Here is a 25,513-nt window from a genome sequence, read left to right on the forward strand (position 1 = left end):
TTTTATTTTAATGTAATTTTGCTTTTAAAAAAACTGCAATATCACTGTTCTAGTCTACTTTAAGCTTTAAGTCTGCTGTAAATTTAGAAAGGCATTGCCATCTAGTGGCAAATTAGATAAGTAATATAATTTCTCATCATTCTGTATCTTCTTTGCTAGACTTCATTTGTCTGTTTATTAAATTGGTGTATGCTTACCACAGAGAAGTACATTTACAAATTAAAAAAACAAACAAACACCCACATCAATCCTGCATTTATACAATTCTAAAAATATAATGAAACAAAAGAATGAAGAGATGTATTCATAGGTTAATTAAAAATACATATTACAAATCAGCAAATATAAGTGGTGCATTCTTGACAAAATTCAGTGGAGGATCCCAGTTTTTATCAAATTTGTCAGTGGAACTTTATATATATATAATGTATATATATATATATATATATATATATATATATATATATATATATATATATATATATATATATATATATATATATATATATCATCAAATCTTCTAAACACTGCTTTATCTTAACATTCTTTTATAGCTTTATCTTAAACCATACAATAAGTAGTGTACAGAAAATTTGTGCCCATGAATTAGTCCTCATAAATTGTCTGGCTTAATGAATGCCATAACTATATAACTGTCACCAAGCCAAGAAGAAATTGGTTTGTACTTCCATTTTTCATTAAAGAGCAGATAACTCCTCATTTTTTCTCCTCAGGTTTCAGCAAATTTTTAAATGAGTAACAATATGCCTCCTTATGGGAGATAATTTTATTTTTTTACTTATTATAGGACTCTGGAATACTTTATTCTGATTGGTAAATGGCAGCATTCTGCAGTCAAACATTTGTATATAATGCATACATTAAAAAATATTTGTATATTAACTTGTTTGTCTAAGAAAACTATTTTATAGTAAGTATACTTATGCCATCACTGTTTCAGCTCAACTATAAAACCATAGCTACTAATAGCTCTCAGATCATGCTCTCTTCATTTTTGCACTCTTTAGGGCTACATTGATCTGGTTTTGAGCACCACTTTATAAAATTTTAGGCCCGCTTCAGCTGCTTTTACTCTGTGGGCTTATGTCTTGTCATTTAGCAGTTGTTCTCTGAAGTAAATCACTGAATTTAAAGGGTTTTAGTCTCTTGCTCAGGGACACTGTGGTGATTTAGCAAGGATGTGATCGCAGTTCGTGATCCCCACATGATTGAACCTGCAGTCTGACTGTTTGAATTAAATGAGTGCTACTGTGGTAAACTGAAATTGATTTTTCTCAATGGATATATCTATATGCCAAAAGGGGAAGCTAGCGCTTCTGTTAATTAACCAAGTGCTTTCACAGTGCCAAATGCCAATAAGTCAATCCATTGTTTAGCATAGCACCACTCTTATAGGCCCCTTTATGTTCCTTCTTTCGTTCCTTTCTCTGTTATTTTTTTCTGTCATTCTCAGTTGTGTAATTTTCAATAGTGGGATTATCTGTTTGTTACGTTGCATTCTGCTCAGTGGCAGCCTGGGAAAGTGTTTTGAATCCTATTTAAGAAGGGTAATTATTTTTGCTGTCCAGTTTGATGCAACATGAAATTACAAACTTTACCATGAAAGCAACTATTTATACAGTGTTTACAGAAATAGATGGATGTAATTCTTGCTAAATAATCAATGAAATATTTAAAAACATTACAGATATTTGTCTCTGTAAAGCCAATTGTCATTGGGATGAACACAATGATCCTACTGTGTCTTTCTCTGTGTAGGACCTGGGGAGACTGGAGAGTGATGTGAAGAGCCTCCATCTGTCCATAGAGAGAGTCCAGGAGACTCTGGCCTCCCCTGATCTGGCTCGCCTCAGCCTCAGAGAACAGCTGGCTCAGAGACAGGTACACCGATCACTCTTACTAACACATTTTTTTCATTCCTCTGATTTATCTAATGTATTTACTCTCTGATGAAAATGCAATCAATTCATTCTGTACTGCATAGGGTAGTGTGGCCACATTCATACACTGCAAAAAATAATTATTCTGAATTGTTAGTTAATTCGTTTTCGTTTTTTATGTATTAAGTTTATTTTCTTGTTTTATGCATAAATATAACAACATTTAGTTTATGGTTTATGCTTAAAACAAGGACGAAAAAAGTTGACAACAAGGTAGGCAAAAATAAACTTAATTTTTAACTTAATAAATATATATTTTGAAAAGTATTCAAGTAACAAGTTTTGCTTCTCGAGTAAATTTATTTTGTTTAAAATGTGTTAAATATGTTTCCTAGGTAAAACAGGTTAGAAACTTTAGATTAAAAACTAAAAGTAAATAATGAAGAAAAAAAAAACCCACTTTTTTCTGACACAGAATTCAGATATTCTGATTTCATCACTGGTACCATCAAACTAATGATGAATATTTATTGCTCAGCTCCTGTTGTCAGAGATGGAGGGTCTCAAGCAGCAGGTGCAGGCTATGCAGATGTGTCAGAGCGCCCTCCGGCTGCCAGAGGATGTAATGGCTGCATTACCGCTATGTGTTACTGCACAGAGTCTTCAGCACGAAAGCAGCCATCTCCAACACAATACTATTCAACAGTGCAATATATTACAGGTATCTAGTCTACACACAGATCGCAACGTATTCTGAGATGAAGATGTACTCATATTGATGGTGATTTTTCAATTCAAGCTTTCACTCAGATGTTTATGCTGATATATAAAAAAGTTAGTTAGATTAGTAGTCTTTTTGACCCCATTGTACATGTCTTAAATGTACAGTAGCATTAACCTATTTAATCCTAAAACTAAATTATAATTGTTTTTGATGTAAAAAACCTTAAAGGGATAGTTCACTTTGAAATGAAATTTTGGTATGTTTTAGCTTACCTCAAGGGCATCCAAGATGTAGGTGTCTTTTTTTCCGCAGTAGTTTCAATTTTGATATTTTTAGGTCAAACCGTTCCTGTCTGTCAGTCATATAATGCAGGTCTATAGACACTGTCTCAAAGAGCATGCACAGAGAAGTCCAAATTAAACAATTCCCCATCGTAAGTACACATTGATGGCCTAAGACACGAAACGAGCGGTTTGTGTGGGAAAACGAACAGTATTTATATAATTTATACCTCTTGTAACACAGCCACGTCCAAGTGATCTTAGGGCGCGAGCGCATCCTGGTGTGTGACGTGTACGCAGACTGGTGCATAGATATATACACTAGATGTCGCCTTGGCTACGGCAGTTCATTGGAACGAATGTCTTTAAGGCGACATCTAGAGTATATATATCTATACTGTGCCCTCAGATCAGATCACTTGGACGTGGCTGTGTATAGGAGGTCAAAACGATATAAATACTGTTCGTTTTCTCACACAAACCGCTCGTTTCGTGTCTTAGGCCATCAATGTGTACTTACGATGGGGAATTGTTTAATTTGGACGATGGGTAATTGTTTTAATTTGGACTCTGTGCATGCTCTTTGAGACAGTGACCATATACTGTACCTGCATTATATGACTGACAGACAAGAACGGTTTGACCTAAAAATATAAAAATTGAAACTACTGCGGAAAAAAAAAGACACCTACATCTTGGATGCCCTTGAGGTAAGCTAAAACATACCAAAATTTAATTTCAAAGTGAACTATCCCTTTAACTGACATTATAAAGGGGCTTCAGGGGTAAATATAAAATGCTACAGGAGTGTCGAATTTGGCCACTTCAGTGTATCTGCATGGTTTCATATAGCATGGTCATGGGATTCATCTGGGCTCTGCACTTATGCTTTTAATGGCTCATTTAGCATCTCTCTTACATTCCCCCAGGAGGCCATGGTGCAGTATGAGCAATACGAACAGGAAGTCAAGAACCTACAGAGACTTATTGAAGAGGCACACCGTGTCATTCAGGACCGCCCTGTTGCCACAGGAAACATACATGAGCTTCAGACACAGATACAACATCATGAGGTGAGGAAGGACATCCTTCTTTCATACTTTTATTACTTTTATAGATGCTTAAGGCATAATTTTAAATTTTTAAATACTGTTTATTCACAAAAGCACTGGAATCTGTTATGATCATTCTTACTTTGTGCATCAGTCAGTCAATCTCACAGTTCATTGCAAAAATGTTGTCTTAGCTATTACTCACCTCGTTGCTCTGCTAGTTTACCGACATTGGAATGGAATGAGTCAGGCCATAAATTCCAATGGGTGTAAAGGTAGTTCTTTGACTAAAAAGTGATCTTCGACCTCAGTCTGTTTTGTCCTGAGAGACATCAGATTCTTTCTTTCTCTCACGCCCTTTTGCCCTGTTTCTTTACATTTGCACACACAAACACATTCACACACATGAAGGCAAGTACGGCTACACGATTAATAAAATTTATATATGGCTTAGTGCGATCAAATCGCGATGGTTGCGATTATTAAGCGGCTCGGTTCGTGGCTCCACACAAACTCATCTCTGCATCTGCTTTTTATTACCTGAGTTATTACGTGGTTTTCTGCCAACACAAAAGCTTGATGGGTTAACATTTGAAAATGAAGAAATTACCGTAATACATCCATAAATATTAGTATTGTAATTTCACAGTTGTACTGTAAAACAAATGATTTTTATTATTATTATTATATTATTTTCTTAAATACTCTTTTTTTACAGTAAAAATTCAAATACTTTTTTGTGTAATATTTTATTTAGAATTATTATCTATCCATTCTCCAAACAGCTCGTCTCTGTAGGTTCCTGTGGATGCTGTAGTAGCCTATAATAATAATAATAATAATAAAAGTTATTTTTTATTATTGTTGTTATTTTTTATTGATATATATTGTGCAGCCCTACAAACAAGAACAGCCATCACATTTTAAGTCGCAATCATAATTTTTATTTTATTTTTTCCTCCCTAATTGTGCAACCCTAAAGTCAAGACCAAAGACCTGTATTGAGTCTCACGTCCCCATGTTATATTAGCACAGCTTGTTTTAGTTGGGGCGGCAGCTGTGGCTTTATTACCCAGGGTTATTTTCCTCTGCAGAGCCGAGTGCTGCAGCTGCAGCTTTCTCCCACATGACCTCATTATCAGAGACTGGCCTGTCTGTGTGTGTTTGCGAAAGAATGACAGTTAGAGAGACAGAAAGTAGGGAGGGGGGCTCTGCAGGCCATACAAAATCTGCAATGTGAGCCCCCTTCCTCCCCTCTAAGTCTCTCGCTCGCACCCAGTTCTTTTGTTTGTCAGGAAAACAGCTTCGGGATTGGTGGAAAGAGAGGAAGTGAAGTGAAGGAAGAAAGAAGCCCTCATTTCCTGTTCCCATGGTCTTTGTGTGTGTGTGAGTTGGCCGGTTAGGGGGAGGAAGTGTTCTTCCTGGATCTACTCCCCTCCCACTCTCTCCAGTTGGTCGAGCTCTGTGCCAATCACAGTCACCGTTACCCGAAGGCTTGGCTTGTCGGGCTTCTCCTACCGCTCTCTGATTGGCTGCTAGCTCAAAATGCCTCTGACTGAGCTATTGCTCGGCTGTGCTGTTTTTTTTACTGCAAACAGACAGAGAGGGGAAATTTCTCAGCTCAGCTCGCCGGTGCCGCTCTCTGCATTAACCCCCTTTTCACTCCTCATCTATGGGACTTAATCCAGGAACCATATGTTTGGACGTAACCCAGCTGCATGGACCTCAGTGGAATAATAATGTAATGTGTCATTGTGACAGGAACTGGCCCTGAAGATAAAAGGCTACCAGGAGCAGATCTCGGCCTTGAACTCCAAGTGTAAAATGTTGACTCTGAAAGCCAAGCATGCCACCATGCTGTTGACGGTCAGCGAGGTTGACGGCCTCTCAGACGGATTAGAGGAGCTGGAGGATGAGGAGGATGAGATGCCAAAACACCCACCAACACACCCCTCTGTTGTCATGGTGAGTGATTTACACTTGTACACATGTTAGGACTGGGCGGGGTGCACTGGGTGCTCTTTTTCAGATAAGCATCCCATGGGTCTCTTTTTTCTCCCACAGGGTTGAATGTGCCTTTGCATTGTGTATCCCTGCTGTTGTTTGTTACTGAAACAGGAAACAGGATGAGGGTGTTAGTTGTCCTTGACTTTGTCAACACTATTAGGACATTTAAGTTGCCCTGCGTTGCATCAGTCATGATCAGGGCCGGATTCCACATTAACCGCCAACAGTTCAGCTCGTGCTCCAGCTGTGTCGCTCAGTCCTTACAGACTTGCAGAGAAAGGAGTGTAGCTTTGCGGTACTTCAGCAGTCATTGGAGCTAGATCTAAATTTAGTCTAATGTCCTGTGGTTCAGATTACTTTAGTTCGTGCTGGCAAACACAATTCATTATCGTATGCCATCTTATTGTATTTATACAGTGAGTCTGTGCATATCCTCTGCCCCATTTCCTGACCCGGTTCATTCCTTTATCATGACGAGAGGTCTGTGAAGGGCTTAGTCATGGCTTCTCTTAACAAATGTGGTCTGTCTCTGTAATTCTCTGGTGCTGCTTTGCAGGGTCTTATTAAGCTTTTCTGCTTGAATCATTACTTTCTGTCAGATCCGTAGGGAATATACATTACCGCAGAAGTTTGGGGTCAAGAAATTCAGGATTTCTGTTTCAAATACATGCTGTTCTTTTGAACTTTTCTATTCATCAGAATAGAAATCAGAAAAAAAGGGGGACTTATCACAGTCTTCTCAAAATGACTAAACAGCACAACTGTTTTGAACATTGATGATAATAAGAAATGATTCTTGAGCACTAAATCAGCATATTAGATTTCTCAAAGATCATGTGACATGAATTAACATGAATTAATGACATTTTTAACTGCAGTAATATTTCACAATATTACTGTTTTTACTCTATATTTGACCAAATAAATGCAGCCTTATTGAGCACATGAAACTTTAAATCTTGCTGACCCCAAAGTTTTGAATGATAGTGTACTTTTTCCAACTCTCTAATATTCTTCTTCTGGGTTTTTTCTCTTCTTCCTTTGGTGCTATACTCCTGTTTCACTGTTGATGTATCTTTCTTTCTCTTTCTTCCTCTGTCTCTTTGGCTCTTTAATGGTCAGATGACGGCAGGCCGTTGTCATACTCTCCTCTCCCCGGTCACAGAGGAGTCTGGTGAGGAGGGCACCAACAGCGAGGTCTCCTCTCCCCCCGCCTGCAGATCACCCTCACCGGGGCCTAACGCTGACACCTCTCAGGTATCCCGTGGCTCTAACCCATTCCGCACTAACACCTGACAACCTTATCACATTTAATCAACTTATCCCTGATCTGCCACTAACCCACTTTAACTCAGTTTAAACTTGAGCAATTTATTTCTTACAGTAGCCACTGTTCTGTTCTTGATTTAAATATGAATCTGGCTTTTCACACTGTGCTTAAACTCGGGTTAACATCATTCTAAACACCGCTTTTAACCCCGGGTAAATTAATGTTTCAGAAGCGGGATAGCAGCGCTTTTTACCCAGGGTTATCCTCCGGAGCAGGGTTAGCACTGCTTTTGCTGCGCCCATTTAATCAATGAAACTGACACTGCAAATATGCAAATAACGACGCTAACCCATCGTTTAGGAATGTACAGCGTGAAACGTCAGCGTATGAATACCCAGGAGTAATTGTTTATCTCGGGTAAATTATGAGCAGTGTGAAACATGATTCTGTTTGCCCAGGGTTTAGAATGACCCATGGTTAAATATTTTTAGGCCCTTTTCTGGAATCTCTTCTATCGTCTTTATACACAGATGCAATTCTAAGTAAGACATTTGTAGGATGATGTCCTCAAAGTTTAAACATGTGATGCTTTCAAAACAGCTCTGTTTGTTTGAGCTTTCCAATCAACCCGAAACAGCAGCATTGAATTAAGAAAGGTCTACCCTATATATTTGTCCAACTAAAGGCTCCCATTTACTCACTTCTTTTTCCGTTCTTCACTTTGGGGTAAAAAGATGTTTGAAATATACGAGCAGTGTTATACTGTTAGTGAACATCCTGACACCGCACGCGCTACTGAGAGCAGCGTTTAGATGAATATGTAAATATGCGTGCTTTCCTTTCAATAAAATAATCACATAACAAAAATGACAGCAATGGGAAAACATTAAAGAAAGAAATCTGATTATAGCGATGTGGGTGTTTGCACAAGCTCGTCTGTGAGGGGCTGCCGCTTTACTTTCGTTTAGTTCATGTTTTCTTTTGTCATTAAATTTACGTTTAACGTTTGCTGGTTAACTCCTTCCCTGAACTTGAACTTTGTTACAGTGGGACTCTTTATTCTTCAGTTGACTTTCTTGAGGAACTTTATCTCTGATTTCATTCTGACTGTTTGTATAAACATACATCAGCCATGTAATGAACAGAGTTGACACACATTTGAACATGGCCTCAGGGAGTAACAAAGATGTTTTGGTTAGCACAGATTCTTTATGTGTTTAAGCATCTGGCAAACGCATGGTTAACCACTTCAGTGTGTGAAAACAATTGGCATAATATTGTTACTAGGTACATGTGCAACATCTGAAAAATGCAGGCACAAGCACACCTTAGTATCACTACCGTTTTCCTGTATTTTAATAGAACCAGCACAGTTTGGTTTATTATTCATGCATGCGTGCACACACTCTCAGACACACTCATAGACGTAATTTCATGTCTTTTGTAGGGTTCAGGACGAGCTCCTTTAAGTAGAGCTCCATTACAGGAGCTGTATGACCCCTCCATGGAGTCAGCTTCCTCAGCAAACCTGGACGACCTACAGCGCTCATGGGAGACTTTGAAGAATGTGGTAAATATCCATAGATTCATCTCACATTACAAAATCCAAATCACTTCTTCATGCATTGGCTTTCATAAATATTTTTTACAGATCAGTGAGAAGCAGAAGAGCCTATATGAAGCTCTGGAGAGGCAGCAGCACTATCAGGAGACCCTGCAATCCGTCTCCACAAAGATGGAGTCCATTGAGACCGCACTAAATGAGGGCTTAGAGCCAAGCAAGAGTCCTGAGAGCCAGATGGCCGCCCACCAGGTGAGAGAGACAGAGGATCAGATGAAGCAAGATGACCGCACTAAAGCTAGATCACATAAAAACTCAAGCCTACTGCTGGACTAGCGATACAAGCCAGAGGACACAGTTACCCTCTTGATTACCAACTTCTCCTATGTCTAAAACTAATCTCTTAGATAGAAGTATCTTCCTTTCTGTGGCATGTAGCCTTTAATGCAACTTTACTGTTTACAACTAGAGCAAATCAACGAAATGAATTGAGGCAATTGTTCTTCAGGCTCTGATGGATGAGATCCTAATGCTCCAGGATGAGATCAGTGCTCTGCAGGCCTGCTTCTCCCGGGAGCTGCAGATGGATGAGGACAGTTTGGAGGCAGATGCTGGGGACCAGCTGGCCCTGCAGTCAACCCTCACTGTACTGGGAGAGCGCATGGCCACCATCCACATGAAGGCCTCCGGAAAGCGACAACTTCTGGAGGTGAGCAGGAGCAATGGTGACATAATGGAAAATCTGCATTGTCCGTTAAAAAAATATCGCAGTAGATTATTCTGGTTATTTAATGCACTGTTGTTTAGCACATGCTTGTCATTTTAAATTGTTATGTGTGTCCTAGTAGTTATTTTAGTCTTTTGGTTTAACTATCAGCACATCTCTCTAATTAAAACTACTAATTGCAGATCATAAACCAAATGACAGACAAGCCTAAACATATTCCCAGGAAGCATAATTAAAGAGATAAAGAATACTGAACAAACTGGAAGTATGTTTTCACACTTGTTTTGCAGCAATGGCAATTTTTGTCTGCTTTAAAAATGTGATTAGAAAGCTTCTCCCACTTTACACTGACTAATTTGGCCTGAGAAGAACCAACAATAAACAACTTATTACATACCCTTGCTTTTAGCATATTCAATGTTGTGCATTCTCTGACCCGCAGGAGCGATTGAGCGAGCAGTTAGAAGAACAGAGGCAGGAACAAGCGCTACAGCGTTACCATAGTGAAGCAGAGGAGCTTGACAACTGGCTGCTCAGCACACGTGCCACACTGAGCTCCACTCTTCAGCCACAACCACAGGACATGGACATGGAGGAACAGCTGATCGACTGCCAGGTGAGAGACTAGGAGTGTGAAATAGAAGAAAAAAACATGCCACAATATTCCTAAATTTTGGTTGCATCATGATATAGATATTTTTATGGAATAATTATTCACTGAAATGATGAACTGAAAAATTATTGTTCTTTTGACCTTTTACGATCGTGAACACTTTTTTTGTTCACACTTTTTGAATCGAACTACTGAAAAGTCATGTGCGCTGCAAAGAAACAACTTTCAATATGCAAATAATTATAAATATACTGATTATTTGTTTAATCTGTCCTATAGTGCATTTTCAATGCAAACAATCAGGCTTCATTTTTTTGGGGGTTGAAAAAGCATTTATTTTATTTCATATCATTTCATTATTTCATTTCAGATTACCAATTTCATAGTTTCAGAACACTTGTGCATTTTTTGAAAAGCCAGATCTGAGTTGTTATGGCAAATTCATTATAGATTTTCTCTAGCATGTAAACAGTCAATTCATCAGATTCTGGTGGCTGATCATCTCTAGTCACTAGAGTGGGCCGCAGTAAATCTGCTTAGCTGTGTCGGTTTTGATCCATTCTGTTGGTCATTAGGATTAGGGGCTTCTTCCCTGCAGTCGTGGGACGTCCCACAGTGCATGTCTGCATTTCTTCAAGAAGACACACACATACACACACACATGTCTTTTGTGTTGTGATTAGAGGGCTGTAGGGATCAAGTTAACCTTTAACCTGAGAGTTAGACTCTTTGTGATAAGTCAGGGTGGCCCTGACCTTTAGCTTACTGCAGTGGATGTTTGCTCATTTCTCACTAGTGAATGCCACAGGCTGTCTCCATTAACCAGCATTCAGTTCCAGCTACCCTGCAGGCCCATCCCAGCACTCCTGATCTATTCAAAATGTAGATTTTTTAAAATGTCTGTATTGTTTCAATTGTTAGTAGTACACTAATTTCTGTGGACTAGTGTGCATGTAGTGTGATAGAGATATAGATGTCTGAAGACTCGGTTAAGCAGCTTAAGAAGATTATCAGTCACTGCTTACACACGTCTCTCCTGTTTACGTATTTTTTTACTTAACTTCTGTTGTGTTTTTTGCATGCGGGGTGTTTGACCCATATCTGACAACAAACTAATCCACAACTATTAACCTCAACTTTATCTTTATGGTAAACTCATCTGAAAGTTTTGCTACTTGAATCTACAATGGTAGCACCTAAAATAGAACTTTGTCTTAAAACATGTGGTTCTGAATCAAACAACAAACAAAAAAGATATGTTACCAAACCCAAATCATGATTTTTAATTTAATGTGATTAATGTGTAATTAAATTTAATTGAAGCTGTTTGACTTAATGTTAATAGCACAAACAATCCTAAAATATGAATCACATTGCTGAATCTTATCTAACCGGTTCTCAATTTAGTCTTGTAATCTTTTGTTCCTGATCTAGAACATGTTACTGGAGATCGAGCAGAAGGTGCTGTGTCTGTCTGAGCTGTCAGTGCACAGTGAGAGTTTGCTGATGGAGGGGAAGGCCGGTACACGGGGTGACGCTGAGCAGCTCTCCCTCAAACTATACTGCCTCAAATCCAGTCTGCTAGAGCTACAGCGCATCCTCCAAGACAAACAGACCCACATCCAGGTGAGAAATATGCTACAATTTCTCAAAGTAATGTTCAGTGACAGAAGAGCTGCCCAAGAACTGAAGCAAATCTATTATTGAGTAGAATTAAAGAAAATGCCAACCGTCTGAATACTAAGAACAGTTGGGGGTCACTGGCGTCAGTCAGTACTTTTGCCCACACATACCACTAAAAACACTAAAAACACATCCTCGCCTCAATGGATGCATTGTGAACAGCAGTACAGAAGAATGCCAAGCGCTATTCATTGTTGTGAAAGATGTTCCACTGCTCTCCAGAAACATCCTTCTGAAACAAAGACCTTTAACAAATTGTGGGGCAAGTCTGGAATTTTAGCCAGCTCTTGTAAATGAGACTTGTTGGTGACATGTAAAAGCCTGATGCAAGCTGATTTGGGTCCATCTCCTGTTGACTGACCTTTAACCTCAACTTAGTGAAAAGATGTTTTGCTGTACCTTTAGCATGTGTGTGTGTGTTTCCCAGAAATGGTGTCAGAGAATCTAGGTTCATTGTTTGGACACCTTCTATAATATAATTTTACTAAACATAAACTAGTATCTGATATAAAAAAAATTGTGCTGAAAATAATCAAATCAAAGCTTTTATAAATTGTATAATTTTCTATACTTATTTTTTAACATTTAAAAATGACAAATTTCATTACCAACAACTTTGCCATACATTAACATATGTAACTGACTTCTATGTCTTTATTTAAGGGGTCACTTCAGGAGCAGGAGGACACTGAATCAGACTCGTCTCTGTCTCAGAGCCCCAATATGATGGACTGGCTCATTCAGGCGCGATCCACACGTAACCAGCAGCATCAAGATACAGTGCAAAGACAGAGGGTAGACAATCAAACGACAAATGTTGATCAATTACATGATATCAATAAACTTAACTAGCACATTATATGCTGATATTTACATGGTTTTTAGAAAGACATCCTACTTGCATTTTAATGGGCAGGAATGGATTTAGATTTTTGACATCAGCTCTTATATAATGCAGGAATTAGAGGAGCAGCTTGATGAACAGAAGAAGTTACTGCAGTCTGTAGCATCTAGAGGGGAGGAGATTCTCTCACAGAGAACAACACCTAATGGAGAGAGGTCGGTCCTGCTCACTTTTACATTATCTACATGTTCACGTCTTTCTCTAGCACACTATAACTGCTCTTCTACAAACCAGGCCTGCCAATTTAACACAAATTTGGTGCGATAATGCATATTGAAGTCGGCATGAAATTCTAGATTTCTATATTCTATATTTTCTTAATGCATATTATAGATCTTATTGTGAACAATTCATCGATACATATGTTTTTTTTTTATTGACCTTTGTTTAATTAAACTTTGACCTTCCAGTGAAAATGACTTGACTTGACTATGGCTTGCTAAAATTTACTTGAGTTAAATTTACAACCCTTTTAAATGTAAATGATCACTGTACACTCCCAAACCGGTCTTCATCCGTGTAGACGATATACTGCCGATACTTCACACAAACCCCCCTTTTACCATTGAACGTCCTATAATCGGCGCAGCACATGATTCATATACCAGCCATTCTAGACCTGACTTCCACTTTTCGTTGAACTGTAGGCCTTAAACCCCACCTGTGCAATCTTGTGTTCATCTGCTTTCACGTTTGAGTTTTCGATAATCTGTTACACTTGGATGCACATCACTATACACAAGAAAAGATTTGTGTTAATTAAAGCAATTAATCATGGATCAGTATTCATCTGGTGACTATTCTTAGCAAAAATTTATGATATAGAGTTGATTAATTGTGATTTGATTACTAATTGTCATATCATGTAAGCAGTTTCTTTTACTAAATTTTTATTTTAATGAATTGACAGCTATATTGCAAACATATATGAAAGACAAGTGTATGTGGCACAGACTCATAATGAGCTTCTTTCTTCACTGTTTGTAGTTCTCCTGCAGAACTTTCTGAAGGGGCTGATGGTCAATGGCCTGAGAGCATGAGCACAAAGGATCAAATGAGAGTCAAATGGGAGAACCTGAGCAAAGACCTTAACAACAAACTACAGCTGTCATTAAACACAAAGGAGCAGGCACACTGTCACACGGTACATAACCAACTTCAACACTATTCTTTAGCTTTGTTTTTCCCTTACAACCTTTGTAGTCCCATTTAGCGACTTGTTTGCAACCGCCTTTTACAAGACAAGTAAAAGCTTTAAAAACATCAGGAGGGGTATCACTGATGTATTTTATGTCATAGAATAAAACATTAAAATATATTGACCTTTCAGGCATTTAAACAAAAACCCATTTAAAAAAGAACCAGAAGTTTTGGCCTACAAAAAAATCCCCCCTAAAAGAAGAAAACATAAAAGCTGCCTCTGTGCTCTAAATAAATAAGGACCATCATCTCTCTTAGCTATACCAGCCAGTGTCCAGTCCCTGTGGACTCTTCAGAGGGGAGCAAATGAGTCAGGATATCCTGTCACCCAGAAGTCTGTTTGAAGGATTCAGCCAAGACCTGGAAGACTTGCCTCAGGTACTGCCACTGAACATTTTAACATGATGTTAAACTGCACCAGGATTTTGTATTACTATAACTAGCAAAGATTTATGTTCAGCTATTCGTTCCTTTATGTCCTCCCTACAGACAGGGGGTGCTGACACTAAGCGTGCATGTACTCTGGAAAGGGCTCTCTATGAGGCGGTGTCCTCAGCTTCCTCCTGGCTGGACAATGCTGAGAATGAGCTCGTATCTGGCCCAATATTATTATCTGATGACTCAGAGACTCACCTGGGCCACCTAGAGGTCAGACATAGTCATTTTTATGAGAATCTTAAAGTATTTTTGATATAAGAAACACTAACACTTTTTGGCACTGTATCTTTTGTGCTCTTGTCTCTTCAGGGTTTGGGTAAGGAAGTAAAGAATGTCAGCGAGGAGGTTTGTAAATGTCGGGATGTGCTCGGAGGGACAGAGCGGCTATGGGATGAAGGTGGAGAAAGTGTTTTGGTTGAGGAAGTGTTAGACAGTTTGGAGGGGAGACTAAACCTGCTGGACACAGTGCTGGAGCAGCGATGTGACTGCATGAAAGACAAGCTGCAGGAACTCACTGGTTTCCAGGTATATGTCGCTTGTATCTAGTTATTTTTAATCAATATATTGTTTTTTCTCGCTTGCTTTTTCTCTCACAAATACATTTTCCTCTTTATCTATTTCACAGACTGAGTTGAGACTGTTGCTTACTGCACTCAGTGACTCAAAGTACCAGCTTTTGCAGAAAATGAATGCAGCTATGGATCGGCCTGCTTCTAAACAAATGGAGGTCAGACACATTCAAAATGACATAAATGTTTGCATGCAATACTTTGTTAATCGATTATGAGTCAGATCAATGAAAAAATCAATGTAAACAGATTCTGGCAGAAGCTGAGGACAGTCTGAGGGAATTTGAACAGAAAGTTTCTGAGATGAGAAGCAAAGGAGAGACACTGCAGCCCAGCCAGCTCTGCACTCAAGAGCTGCTGAAACTACAGGTACACACATCTGTCTCTCTCTTGCAGTTTGCTTTAGAAACAGCAATTACAGTTGCTGATTTCCATTTTACTTTCCACTTGACATTGTGTTCTGCTGTGCAGGATGCTTATGAAGTTCTGGTGGAGATGGTGGGATCCAAACGGAGTGGGCTGAACCAGAGTTTGGTACTAAAGGCTCAGTATGAGAGAGCTCTGCAAGACCTGGTAGACTTGGTAGACACCGCCCAGGACAAAATGGCTGCTGATCAGAAAATGAAAGTGGGATCAGTGATTGAGGTTCAGATTCTCCTAGACAAACACAAGGTACAACAGCCATGTTTTGTGATTAATTGGTTTTAATATTATTGTTATATTATTTTAAATTGTAATACAATCTCACACTTTTACTGTTTTTACTGTATTATTGATTAAATAAATGCAGTCTTGGGGAGCATAAGACACTTTAGTTCAATTTTTTTTTTTTTTTTTTTTTTACAAACCCCAAACAACAGTGTACACATACTGTATAATTTTTACAGTCTTTCTTATCCAGAAAAAAACAACCTAAAATGTCATGCAATCAAATTCTCTCAAGAATGTGAATGTCAATGCCACCTACTTTCTAAAATAATGTATTATATAGTGATGTTTGGTCCCCTTTTGGAGAGCATGCACTCATATTTTCTGTCTGTCTTTTCTTCCTGCAGGATTTTTTTCAAGGACTAGAGACACATGTTGTCCTGACACAGGCCTTCTTCAGGCAGGTCAGTGGGTTGGTGGTGCAGCGGGAGGTCCAGAGCCTGGAGGAAACTGTGGCTCAGGCCCAGGCTGTACTTAAACAGGCTCACAAACGAGGAGTGGAGCTGGAAGGCATCCTGGAGGTTTGTGTTTCTATATAAGATAGATGCAGGTTATAATAAGTGCGTATGGAGTAAATAACTGTCATGTGTTTTGTGGCATCAGTGGTGGAGCAGGTTGGTGGGTGATTATCAGGCCGTGTACAGGCAACTGGAGGCAGTGGAAAGCAGCATTCCCAGTGTAGGCCTGGTGGAAGAGACCGAGGACAGACTGAGGGATAGAATTGCTCTATACCAGGTTCAACTCCTTCACACACATAGATCACTGAATCAGACACGGTTACACCATAAAATCAATACAACACCAACCATTATTTTACATTACAGACATTACGTTACAGTATCACATTTGTGAAGTATTAGAAATCAAATTGAGAATGCCTTTTGAATTAATCAATTCAGGAATTTAAATTGAATCTAAATTAGAAAACTTGATGTGAATTTGAATTTAAGAAAGTAAAATGATACTTTACACCTTCATATATTATTACAGATTATAGATTGGGATCAGTAAGATTTTAATATGTGATTAAAAAATACAGTAAAACAGTAATATTGTGAAATATGATTATAATTTATAATAACTGTTTTCTTAATTAGCTTAATTTTAAGTAGTCATTACTTTGATCACCAGTGTCACATGATCCTTCAGAAATCACTCTAATATGCTGATTTGCTGCTCAAGAAACATTTCTCATTTTTATCAATGTTGAAAACAGTTGTGCTGCTTAATATTTTTGTGGAGACTGTGATACTTTAAGGATTCTTTAATAAAATAGAAAGTTTAAAGAAACATCATTTATTTGAAATAATAGATTATTTTTTAGTTAAATAGTAGTGTAGTGTACATTAGGAATGTTAGAAGATTTACAAGGGTAAATCTAAAACTAAAAGGAAGGGTGTGTTGACTATCCCCCTCTCTGTAGCGTCTGAAGGCCGGGATGTCTGAGTGGCAGCCGCAGTTGTATAAGTTGTTGGAGGATGAGAAGAGGCTGCCTTTACATGTGTCTTGCTCAGAGCTGGAAACTCAGCTCAATCAGCTGGGGGACCACTGGCTCAGCACCACCACAAAGATCAATAAAGAGCTGCACCGCTTGGACTCCACCCTCAAACACTGGATCAGGTCAGAACATCCGATCACTTTCTCTTTGCGATTCTCTTCTGCCTTAAAGAATGACTACTGTAGAATCTTTATTGAATCTGGCCTAATTGTTTATTCAGTTTATTGATGTCGCATGGTGTCTTCATATTTCATTGTAGGTATCAGAGCCAGTCAGCTGAGCTTAGCCAATGGCTGAGTTCGGCACTAGACCGCCTGGAGTTTTGGAGCACTCAGTCTGTCACAGTACCTCAAGAGCTAGAGACCGTCAGAGACCATCTTCATGCCTTCCTGGTGAGAACGGCCATTAAATATCCTAATAAAAGAGGTTTAGGTCTCACTTGTCTTTCACAGACTCACTCTATATCATCTCTAAATCTGCAGGAATTCTCCAAAGAAGTGGACGCCAAGTCGTCTTTGCGCACATCAGTTCAGAGCCAGGGAAATCAGCTACTCCGGTTTAAAAAAGTGGACACGGCGGCACTCAGGTCAAACTTGGCCCAGGTAGACACGCAATGGGCCGATCTTCTCACCCGAATCCCTGTGGTTCAGGAGAAACTCCACCAGGTATGATAACTGGGGCTGGTTGCACTGGCCCATTTCAGTTAAAGAAGGGTGTGCAGATAATGAACAGGCTCACGTGGCTATGCTAAAAGTTGCATCCATGTTGTGACAAACAGCTGCAGATGGAGAAGTTGCCATCCCGTCATGCAATAACAGAGCTAATGAGCTGGATATCCCTCATGGAGAATATCATCCAAGAGGACCAGCAGAAGATCATGGGGGCAGTGGAATCTGAGGTTGTGCAAATGTACCTTCAGAAATACAAGGTAAGAAAAAGTTAGAAAAGGCTGCAAGAACTGTTTTTTTTTTTTTATGAATAAAACATGGAATTAGTCATTTTGTACGCCGTACCAAATTTCTCTCTGTCTTTATTGACCCCTCACAACAGGGTTTCCAGATTGACCTGTCCTGTAAGCAGCTGACTGTGGACTTTGTGAATCAGTCAGTTCTGCAAATCAGCAGTCAGGACGTGGAGGGGAAACGCAGTGACAAAACTGACTTTGCTGAGCGTCTTGGGGCCATGAACCGCCGCTGGCAGATACTGCAGGGACTCGTTACAGAGAAGGTTAGACATACATTTTTGCTGTTTTGCAATTTTTGCTGGAACATGCATCATCAGGTTTTAAACAAAATTTTTCAATTCAATTCAACTTTTCATTCAAATTTTTATGATGATATATTTTGTACTGAAAAAATAATACAAATGCCCAAAACGAGTGTTTTTACAAGTGGACTGTGACTTTTTGACCATAATTGTATGTCATTTACCTTTACATTTTTTTTATCATATACCAAACTGGTGCCTTCTGTGTTTTACAGATTCAGGTTTTAGAGGGTCTGCTTAAAAGCTGTTTAGAGTTTGAGAATGTGGTTCAGACCTTGAAGACCTGGATTAGTGTACAGGAAGAGAAACTCAAAAAGAAGCACAGAATTGAGGATGTTTCCTCAGCCCAGAATGCACTTAAAGATTGTCAGGTAGATACTACATCCTAGCTCTTAGGCTCTACACAATACACAGTACACTATATGGATTCATGGGTAAAGATTGCATAGATAATACTAAAAGAATCCATGTGCTCTGTTGTTTTGAAAGATTGATCTGACTGTCTGTGTCTGTGTATGCTAGGAAATGGAAGTGTTGGTAAAGGAGAAAGAGAAGGATCTGGAGAGGGCTGAAGAGAAAGGATGCTTACTAATCCAGGATAAGAAAGGCGAAGCCATCTCTGTTATTATGGACACCCTAAAAGGCTTAAACCAGTCCTGGGCCAATCTGGATCACATGGTATGTTTCACGTAATGCATTTCAGTAAAGCATCTAGATTTGGCATTTGTAATCTTCATGACGATTTTGTTAGCATTAGTCAACTACGTGAGTTAACCGGAACTAACAATTAAAAATACTTCTAAAGAATGTATTAGTGTTGGTTAATGTTCATTTCAACATTTACTAATACATTAATAAAATGAAAAAAATGCATCCGTTAATATTTTTTAATAACCATGCGATATGATGAACCCTAACAAAAACCCCAACAATGTTGTTTTTTGTGAACTAACGTTAACAAAGATGAATAAATACTGTATCAAATGTATTGTATCAAATAATTTTGTTTTTATGAACTAAAGTTAACAAAGATGAATAAATACTGTATCAAATGTATTGTATCAAATACTGTATCAAAAGTTAGTTAATGCATTTACTAATTTTAACTAACGAGACAAGTGTTGTAAGCCATTTACAGTGTTTACCTTGAATTTGTTTCACTGAATTGATTCATAACTACATATTGGTATGTGTTTTTTAAGCTGCATCACTCACATAGTAATGGACACAATATGTACTATCACTCAGTTTTCATAATCAAATTTTCACCAAAACATTCAGCCTGATCAGTCTTAAGTGAGGTTTGTGTGTCATTGCAGATCGGGCAGCAGACGGTCAGTCTCCGGTCAGTGCTGGATCAATGGAGTCTATATAAACAAGCATATGAGGAGATTCAAGGCTACCTGATGGAGGGACGTTACACCATCTCTCGTCTGCGCCTTCTCACCGGCTCCCCAGAAGCTGTGCAGGTTCAAGTAGAGAATCTTGAGGTGCAAAACTGTGCAAAACATGAATGAGGTGTCATTAGCATTATTTGGAGGAAGAACCTAAAATCACCATGGGTATTTGTGTGTCTCAGAGTTTACAAGATGAGCTGGAGAAACAGGAGAGCAGTTTACAGAAACTGGGCTCCATTACGCAACAGCTGCTGAGAGATTGTCATCCCACAGTGAGCGATTCACTCAACACAGCACTGGGTGACGTAAATCTCAGGTGAGTTTCAAACGCCTCTTGTATCTAATGAAGACACTGATCAGTAAAAAGTGATCCTAAATCATTGATCTTCTGCTGATCTGCTGTCAGGTGGAACACGCTGCTGGAGCAGATCTCAGATCAGCTGAGGAAGAGTAAGAGCCTGCTGCAGCTGTGGCAGCATTACAATGCAATTCATGCTCAGAGCAGCACCGACATCCAGAAACTAGAGGAACAGGTGGAACATCTACTCAAGAGCGCCACCCACAGAGACATCACAGAACAGGAAGTAAAGGTGAGGATTTGTGAATGCATGGTAGGTTTGCAAGCCTCTTAAATGTTTCTGTTTATGTCAGTGACACAAAAGCATGTAATCAGTTGGTAATTCTGACAACTGTGTGCCGTTGTAAAATCTTTGTAGCAATTGCCACAGTGCTCTTCTTTGTAAAACTGGCATTTCTTTAGGGCCTCATGACGGCTGAGGGATCCGTAGAGTCTGTCCTGCAGCAGCTGGATGAGTTTTCAGAGCAGCTGAGACAACAAGTGGACCCCTCTGCCATGACAGCCTTCCACACAGACCACCTGTCACTCACTCAGCGATTGGCAACAGTTGGACGTGCCCTCCAAAGACAGCAGTCTCTGCTAGAGGTTCGAATGATTCAGATTTGACCTTGTGCACATAGACATTAAACTTTAAACAGAACATTTAAACAGTTTTCACACATTTATTTGAATAAAATATGCACTATTGTTTAAAATCTTGGGGCCAGTAAGTTTATTTGATGTTTTGGTTTCTTATGCTAATTTATTCTATAAAAAAATACAGTACAAACAATGAATTGTTTTTTTGTTTTACATTATAAAAGTCTTTACTGTCACTTTTGATCAATTTAATGCGTTCTTGCTAAATAAAAGTATTTATTTCCTTCAAAAAATAAGTCTTTACTGTTTCCAAACCTTTGAACGGTAGTGTATGTTTTAAATTAGATTAGATGTATTTTTAAATTCACACTCACTTTCATAGTTTTGACAGGCTTTGCAGTTTGGCATTTGTGAAAGTTACAAAATGCAAGTCACACAGGCAAGAGTGTCAAATATAAATGTTTTTTTTCTCCTTCCTTTCCTCAAGGTGGGTGTGAGGGACTATGAGAGGTTTAGTAAGGAGTTGCATTCGCTGAGTCAGTTGTCAGTAGAAGCTGAGAATGTTCTGAAGGAACCAGACTCAATTGGACCTTCAGATATCTCATCTGTGCCGGAACACATGGAAAAACTTAAGGTAAAAATTGTTGACCATTTTCCTGTAAAATTATTAGGTTGTATAAACACATCTGAACATTCTCATATCTATGTGTCTATAGACCCAAATGTTGAAGCTGAGTAGTCTTTCTCCTGATCTGGAACGTCTGAATGAGTTGGGTTATCAACTTCCCCTCAACGATAATGAAATCAAGCGTTTGCAGAACCTAAACAGGAGTTGGTCATCTAACTCTGCTCGCATAATAGAGAGATTCAGGTTTGTGTGGTTACTTTTGATCTACAGTAGATGTTCAATTTTGGTGTTCTCCAGAAACGTGTAATATTTAGCTGCGTGCACCTCTGTGTATTTGTTCAAGCAGTAAACTTCAAGCCCTGGTACTGCAAAGACAGACCTTCTTGGAGAAGTGTGATGCTTGGATGAACTTCCTCACCCAAACAGAGGAGAAGCTGGCCGCTGAGATCTCTGGGAACTACCAGAGCCTGCTAGACCAGCAGAGAGAGCACGAGGTACTGATTAATTCATGTTAATAAATGAGACCTTATTTTAGTGTTACTGATTCTGTTATTGAAAGAAGTCTATTATGCTCACCAAGACTGCATTTATTTGATCAAATAAATGCACAGTAAAAAATTAAACATAACTGTTTTCTATTAATGTGTTTTTTTAAACATAATTTATTCCTGTGATGGCAAAGCTACATTTTCTGCATCATTACTCCAGTGTTCAGTGTCACATGATCCTCCAGAAATCATTCTAATATGCTGATTTAGTTTTCAAGAAATTCCAGAAATATTTTTCTTATTAGGACAAATTTTGTCCCCATTATATTGATGTCAATATTCAGTTTTTCATTTCAAAACTCACATTATAAGATAGCTATATTAGCAAGATGTATCAATTAAAAAATAATCAAAATATACAGCATAAAATGCATTGAGGCATAGGTTAATGATCTACTTTATAGAACTGCTCTACTAAACTTTTTTATTTTTGTGTGTGTGTGTGTGTGTGTGTGTGTGTGTGTGTGTGTGTGTGTGTGTGTGTGTGTGTGTGTGTGTGTGTGTGTGTGTGGATAGCTATTCCAAGTAGACATGTTTAGTCGACAACAGATTCTATACTCTATCATCAATGATGGACATCAGCTACTGAATCAGGGACAAGTGGAGGACAGGTAATGTTAGTTCATTTGTTATTCTTATTCTCTCATTCAAAAATACTTGAAGTGACTGTCTTTTCATTTTGACTTACACAAAAGGGATGACTTTGGCTTGAAACTGGCACTGCTTAGTAACCAGTGGCAAGGAGTAGTGAGGCGGGCCCAGCAAAGACGGGGTATCATTGACAGTTTGGTTCGGCAGTGGCAGCGGTACACAGATCTGATAGAGAAACTGCGCCATTGGTTGCAAGAGGTGTCACTGGAACCGGAAGACCAACAACAGGGAGCAACAGTAGCACTACAGCAGATCCGTGGAATGTTAGACCACATACAGGTAAAGAGACAGCCTTAGTTGTGTAAACATAGAAATAATAGCCTCAAGCAATATGGATGTTCACTTTTCTCCCTCTAGCTGAAGGAGCGTGTGCTCCAGAGGCAACAGGGCAGCTACATCCTCACGGTGGAGGCTGGAAGGCAACTCCTCCTGTGGGCTGATGCCAGAGCGGAGGCCTCGCTTCACACTGAGCTCACTGGTGTGCAGGAGCACTGGAGGACCATTAACATCCGCCTCGATGAAAGGAAGAAAGAACTGCTTTCATTGTTAAGGGTGAGTTAAGAGTAATGTTAATAAAAACATGTTTGGGTACACTAACTGTTTGCATATTCGCTTGATTTAGTTGTTCATATCATTGGCAAAGTATAAAGTTGAATAGTTGAGTGGAGTGTTTGGTTATTTGCATTTCTTTTGACAGCTTGCTGGATGTGTTTTACTGTGAGTTGGTTGGTATTATTAGCACATGTATGATTAGTGGTCAAAGTCAAATGCTTCTCTTTTGCATTTTTTCTAATAAAAAAAAAAGTGTTTCTAATTTAATTATCAGCACAACAATGTAATTAAAAATGTAATTTAACGTTTTTTTAAAAGTGCTTTATAGTTTTCTTATGATTAGTCGCCTAGAAATAGTACATACTTTTGTAAAATGTTATTTATTTTAAATATGTTTACTCTAAAATTATTTATTTTAAATGTATTAATTTTACATTCTAAAAATTTATTTTTAGGCTTTTATTTTCCGGTTTTTAAATGTGAGTTCAGGCTTTTGGACCCCACTGTATGAGTGTGAATTTCTTGTTGCAGTGTTATGTGATTTGTAACAGTTTTAGGATTTTATAGTACATCACATGTCACAGATTGTTAAGGGCTGCGCCGATAGTTAAAACTTTCAAGTTCAGATTGTTTTGGTGTTCTGTGAAATTAGGGCTACAGAAATATGAAAATATAGCTGCAGTGCTAAATAATGCAAACCAAAAATCAAATATACGAAGCGAAGATTCTGCAAACCTATAAATGCATCTCTTGTTCATAGTGCTTTTCCTAAAAGAAAAGAGAGACAGTGAAGGACTTTGCATCTGACCTTACAGAGCAAATAGAGGCAAGCTACTGTAGCATAGTGAGAGGGAGAGTGAGAGAGTGTGATGTGTTTAGTGTGTGCGTGTGAGGGGGATGAAAGAGAGAGAACGAGAGAGCTGAAGGCGAGAGAAATATCTTCAGTACTGTGGGAGGCAGTCCGAGCGGTGCTGCGCTGCCAACACAGGGCAGCAGGGACAGGGAGACATCCGCTCCATTTTGACGCAGCACACTTGGGGACAGACAACAAATTTGGATTGCAAAGGAAAATGGCTCCTCTTCCCTTCGGGCTCTGCCTCTTTCTCTTCCTCTCTCTTCCACATCCCTCTGTTTTCTCGGATGACATGATGGAAGAAGGTACCTCACTGCTTAATCTCTGCATGATAATCTTTCACTCTGTGTCTTGGGACCATGGCCCTTTGCTCTGGCCACGTTTACATAAGACCTGGCTGGATTTGGTTACATATGACTTTCTCTATTACAGTCCTCCTGATTACCAATGATGGTCACCGTATGTCTATATCCGACTTTTGTAATAAGCATGTTCATCAGCGCACAAAAAAAACTGCAAAGCTTGGTGTTTCTTAAATGCATAATGGCAAACCTTGCTAGACTGTGCACTGCAGCAACTGCAGAGTGGCATAAAAGGACGTGCAATCCTTGAAAATGATCATGCTCGCTCTCTCTCATGATTTCACAATATTTTTTTCTTTCTGGCTGTGTGTGCAGGACTGGGATCAGTGTGAGAAAGGAATTGCTGCATCGCACGAGAAGTTGAGGGACTTCAAGCAAAAGCTCTCTGTGCCTTTACCCGACCACCACGAGGAGCTGCACACAGAACAGATTCGCTGCAAGGTACACAAATGAAATCGGACTCATCTTGTGTCCTATGAGCTTCTAGAAACGTGTTGCTTCAGCAACATCTGAGTATCTTTCTTCTCATTTGTGCTAAAGCATTTCCTAACCAGATTTGACGTGATAACACAACAGCATCTCTGGTCTAGATTATTATGCTACACATTTGCTAGTGCAGTCTGCTGCTGTCAACCACTGCATTAATAATGCCCTTGCTTACTTCATGTAGAATGTGTGCAATGCCATGACGCTTTGATTCATTTTTTATCTGCAAAGAAGGGTTGATTTGAGAGATGTGTGTAGTGTAGAACAAAACTTTGTGAAAGTGACATCAACCTCTGATCTCTATGAGCTAGACTATCAGCAAGAGTTTCTTTGACTTTGCCTGAGGGAAAGATGTTGAGGTGCATGCTAATCATGCTACAACCCTTCATGTTAGCAGAGACGCTGAGGTTTATTAGGACGTGGTTATGTAGCAACAAAACAAAAGTGTTACCAGCTTTTTCTATTCTAATTATTTCTTGACACAGATTATGTGTTTATTTGCTTAATGTCTTGTTGACTGTTGTTATATGTGAGTCCCATACCATATCTGTATTAGGATTATACAGTGTAACACGCTGTGAATGCTTGCTGAGATATTAATGTCAACAAAAATGCAATTAATGTCATCTGGTTTGTGTGTGTGAGGGGAAGAATATGTGCAGACAATATTCCTCTGTTTTAGATGAATGAAACCAGC

The 25,513-nt window shown here is 38.9% G+C and overlaps 1 protein-coding gene across 1 annotated transcript in view; it reads left to right on the top strand.

Annotated features, from left to right (window-relative positions):
• Positions 1-25,513, top strand: part of syne1a (spectrin repeat containing, nuclear envelope 1a) — a gene marked incomplete at its 5' end in the record, with an annotated part of 117,926 nt that overhangs the window by 72,111 nt on the left and 20,302 nt on the right. Inside the window, 39 exons of the mRNA XM_081379556.1 lie at positions 1,780-1,902; positions 2,440-2,622; positions 3,836-3,979; positions 5,720-5,923; positions 7,088-7,222; positions 8,683-8,805; positions 8,887-9,048; positions 9,305-9,505; positions 9,966-10,139; positions 11,571-11,762; positions 12,483-12,614; positions 12,778-12,878; positions 13,711-13,867; positions 14,182-14,301; positions 14,413-14,571; positions 14,671-14,886; positions 14,987-15,088; positions 15,180-15,299; positions 15,402-15,602; positions 15,986-16,159; positions 16,242-16,373; positions 17,062-17,258; positions 17,396-17,528; positions 17,619-17,801; positions 17,915-18,064; positions 18,187-18,363; positions 18,618-18,773; positions 18,925-19,080; positions 19,722-19,892; positions 19,982-20,115; positions 20,206-20,389; positions 20,560-20,742; positions 21,224-21,370; positions 21,453-21,607; positions 21,711-21,858; positions 22,429-22,523; positions 22,608-22,842; positions 22,921-23,115; positions 24,646-24,771. Coding sequence (XP_081235682.1) covers positions 1,780-1,902; positions 2,440-2,622; positions 3,836-3,979; positions 5,720-5,923; positions 7,088-7,222; positions 8,683-8,805; positions 8,887-9,048; positions 9,305-9,505; positions 9,966-10,139; positions 11,571-11,762; positions 12,483-12,614; positions 12,778-12,878; positions 13,711-13,867; positions 14,182-14,301; positions 14,413-14,571; positions 14,671-14,886; positions 14,987-15,088; positions 15,180-15,299; positions 15,402-15,602; positions 15,986-16,159; positions 16,242-16,373; positions 17,062-17,258; positions 17,396-17,528; positions 17,619-17,801; positions 17,915-18,064; positions 18,187-18,363; positions 18,618-18,773; positions 18,925-19,080; positions 19,722-19,892; positions 19,982-20,115; positions 20,206-20,389; positions 20,560-20,742; positions 21,224-21,370; positions 21,453-21,607; positions 21,711-21,858; positions 22,429-22,523; positions 22,608-22,842; positions 22,921-23,115; positions 24,646-24,771 — 6,180 coding nt within the window. The remainder of the gene's footprint in view (positions 1-1,779; positions 1,903-2,439; positions 2,623-3,835; positions 3,980-5,719; positions 5,924-7,087; positions 7,223-8,682; positions 8,806-8,886; positions 9,049-9,304; positions 9,506-9,965; positions 10,140-11,570; positions 11,763-12,482; positions 12,615-12,777; positions 12,879-13,710; positions 13,868-14,181; positions 14,302-14,412; positions 14,572-14,670; positions 14,887-14,986; positions 15,089-15,179; positions 15,300-15,401; positions 15,603-15,985; positions 16,160-16,241; positions 16,374-17,061; positions 17,259-17,395; positions 17,529-17,618; positions 17,802-17,914; positions 18,065-18,186; positions 18,364-18,617; positions 18,774-18,924; positions 19,081-19,721; positions 19,893-19,981; positions 20,116-20,205; positions 20,390-20,559; positions 20,743-21,223; positions 21,371-21,452; positions 21,608-21,710; positions 21,859-22,428; positions 22,524-22,607; positions 22,843-22,920; positions 23,116-24,645; positions 24,772-25,513) is intronic.

This window comes from Scardinius erythrophthalmus (assembly GCF_964197995.2).
Source record: "Scardinius erythrophthalmus genome assembly, chromosome: 11".
Taxonomy (NCBI): domain Eukaryota; kingdom Metazoa; phylum Chordata; class Actinopteri; order Cypriniformes; family Leuciscidae; genus Scardinius; species Scardinius erythrophthalmus.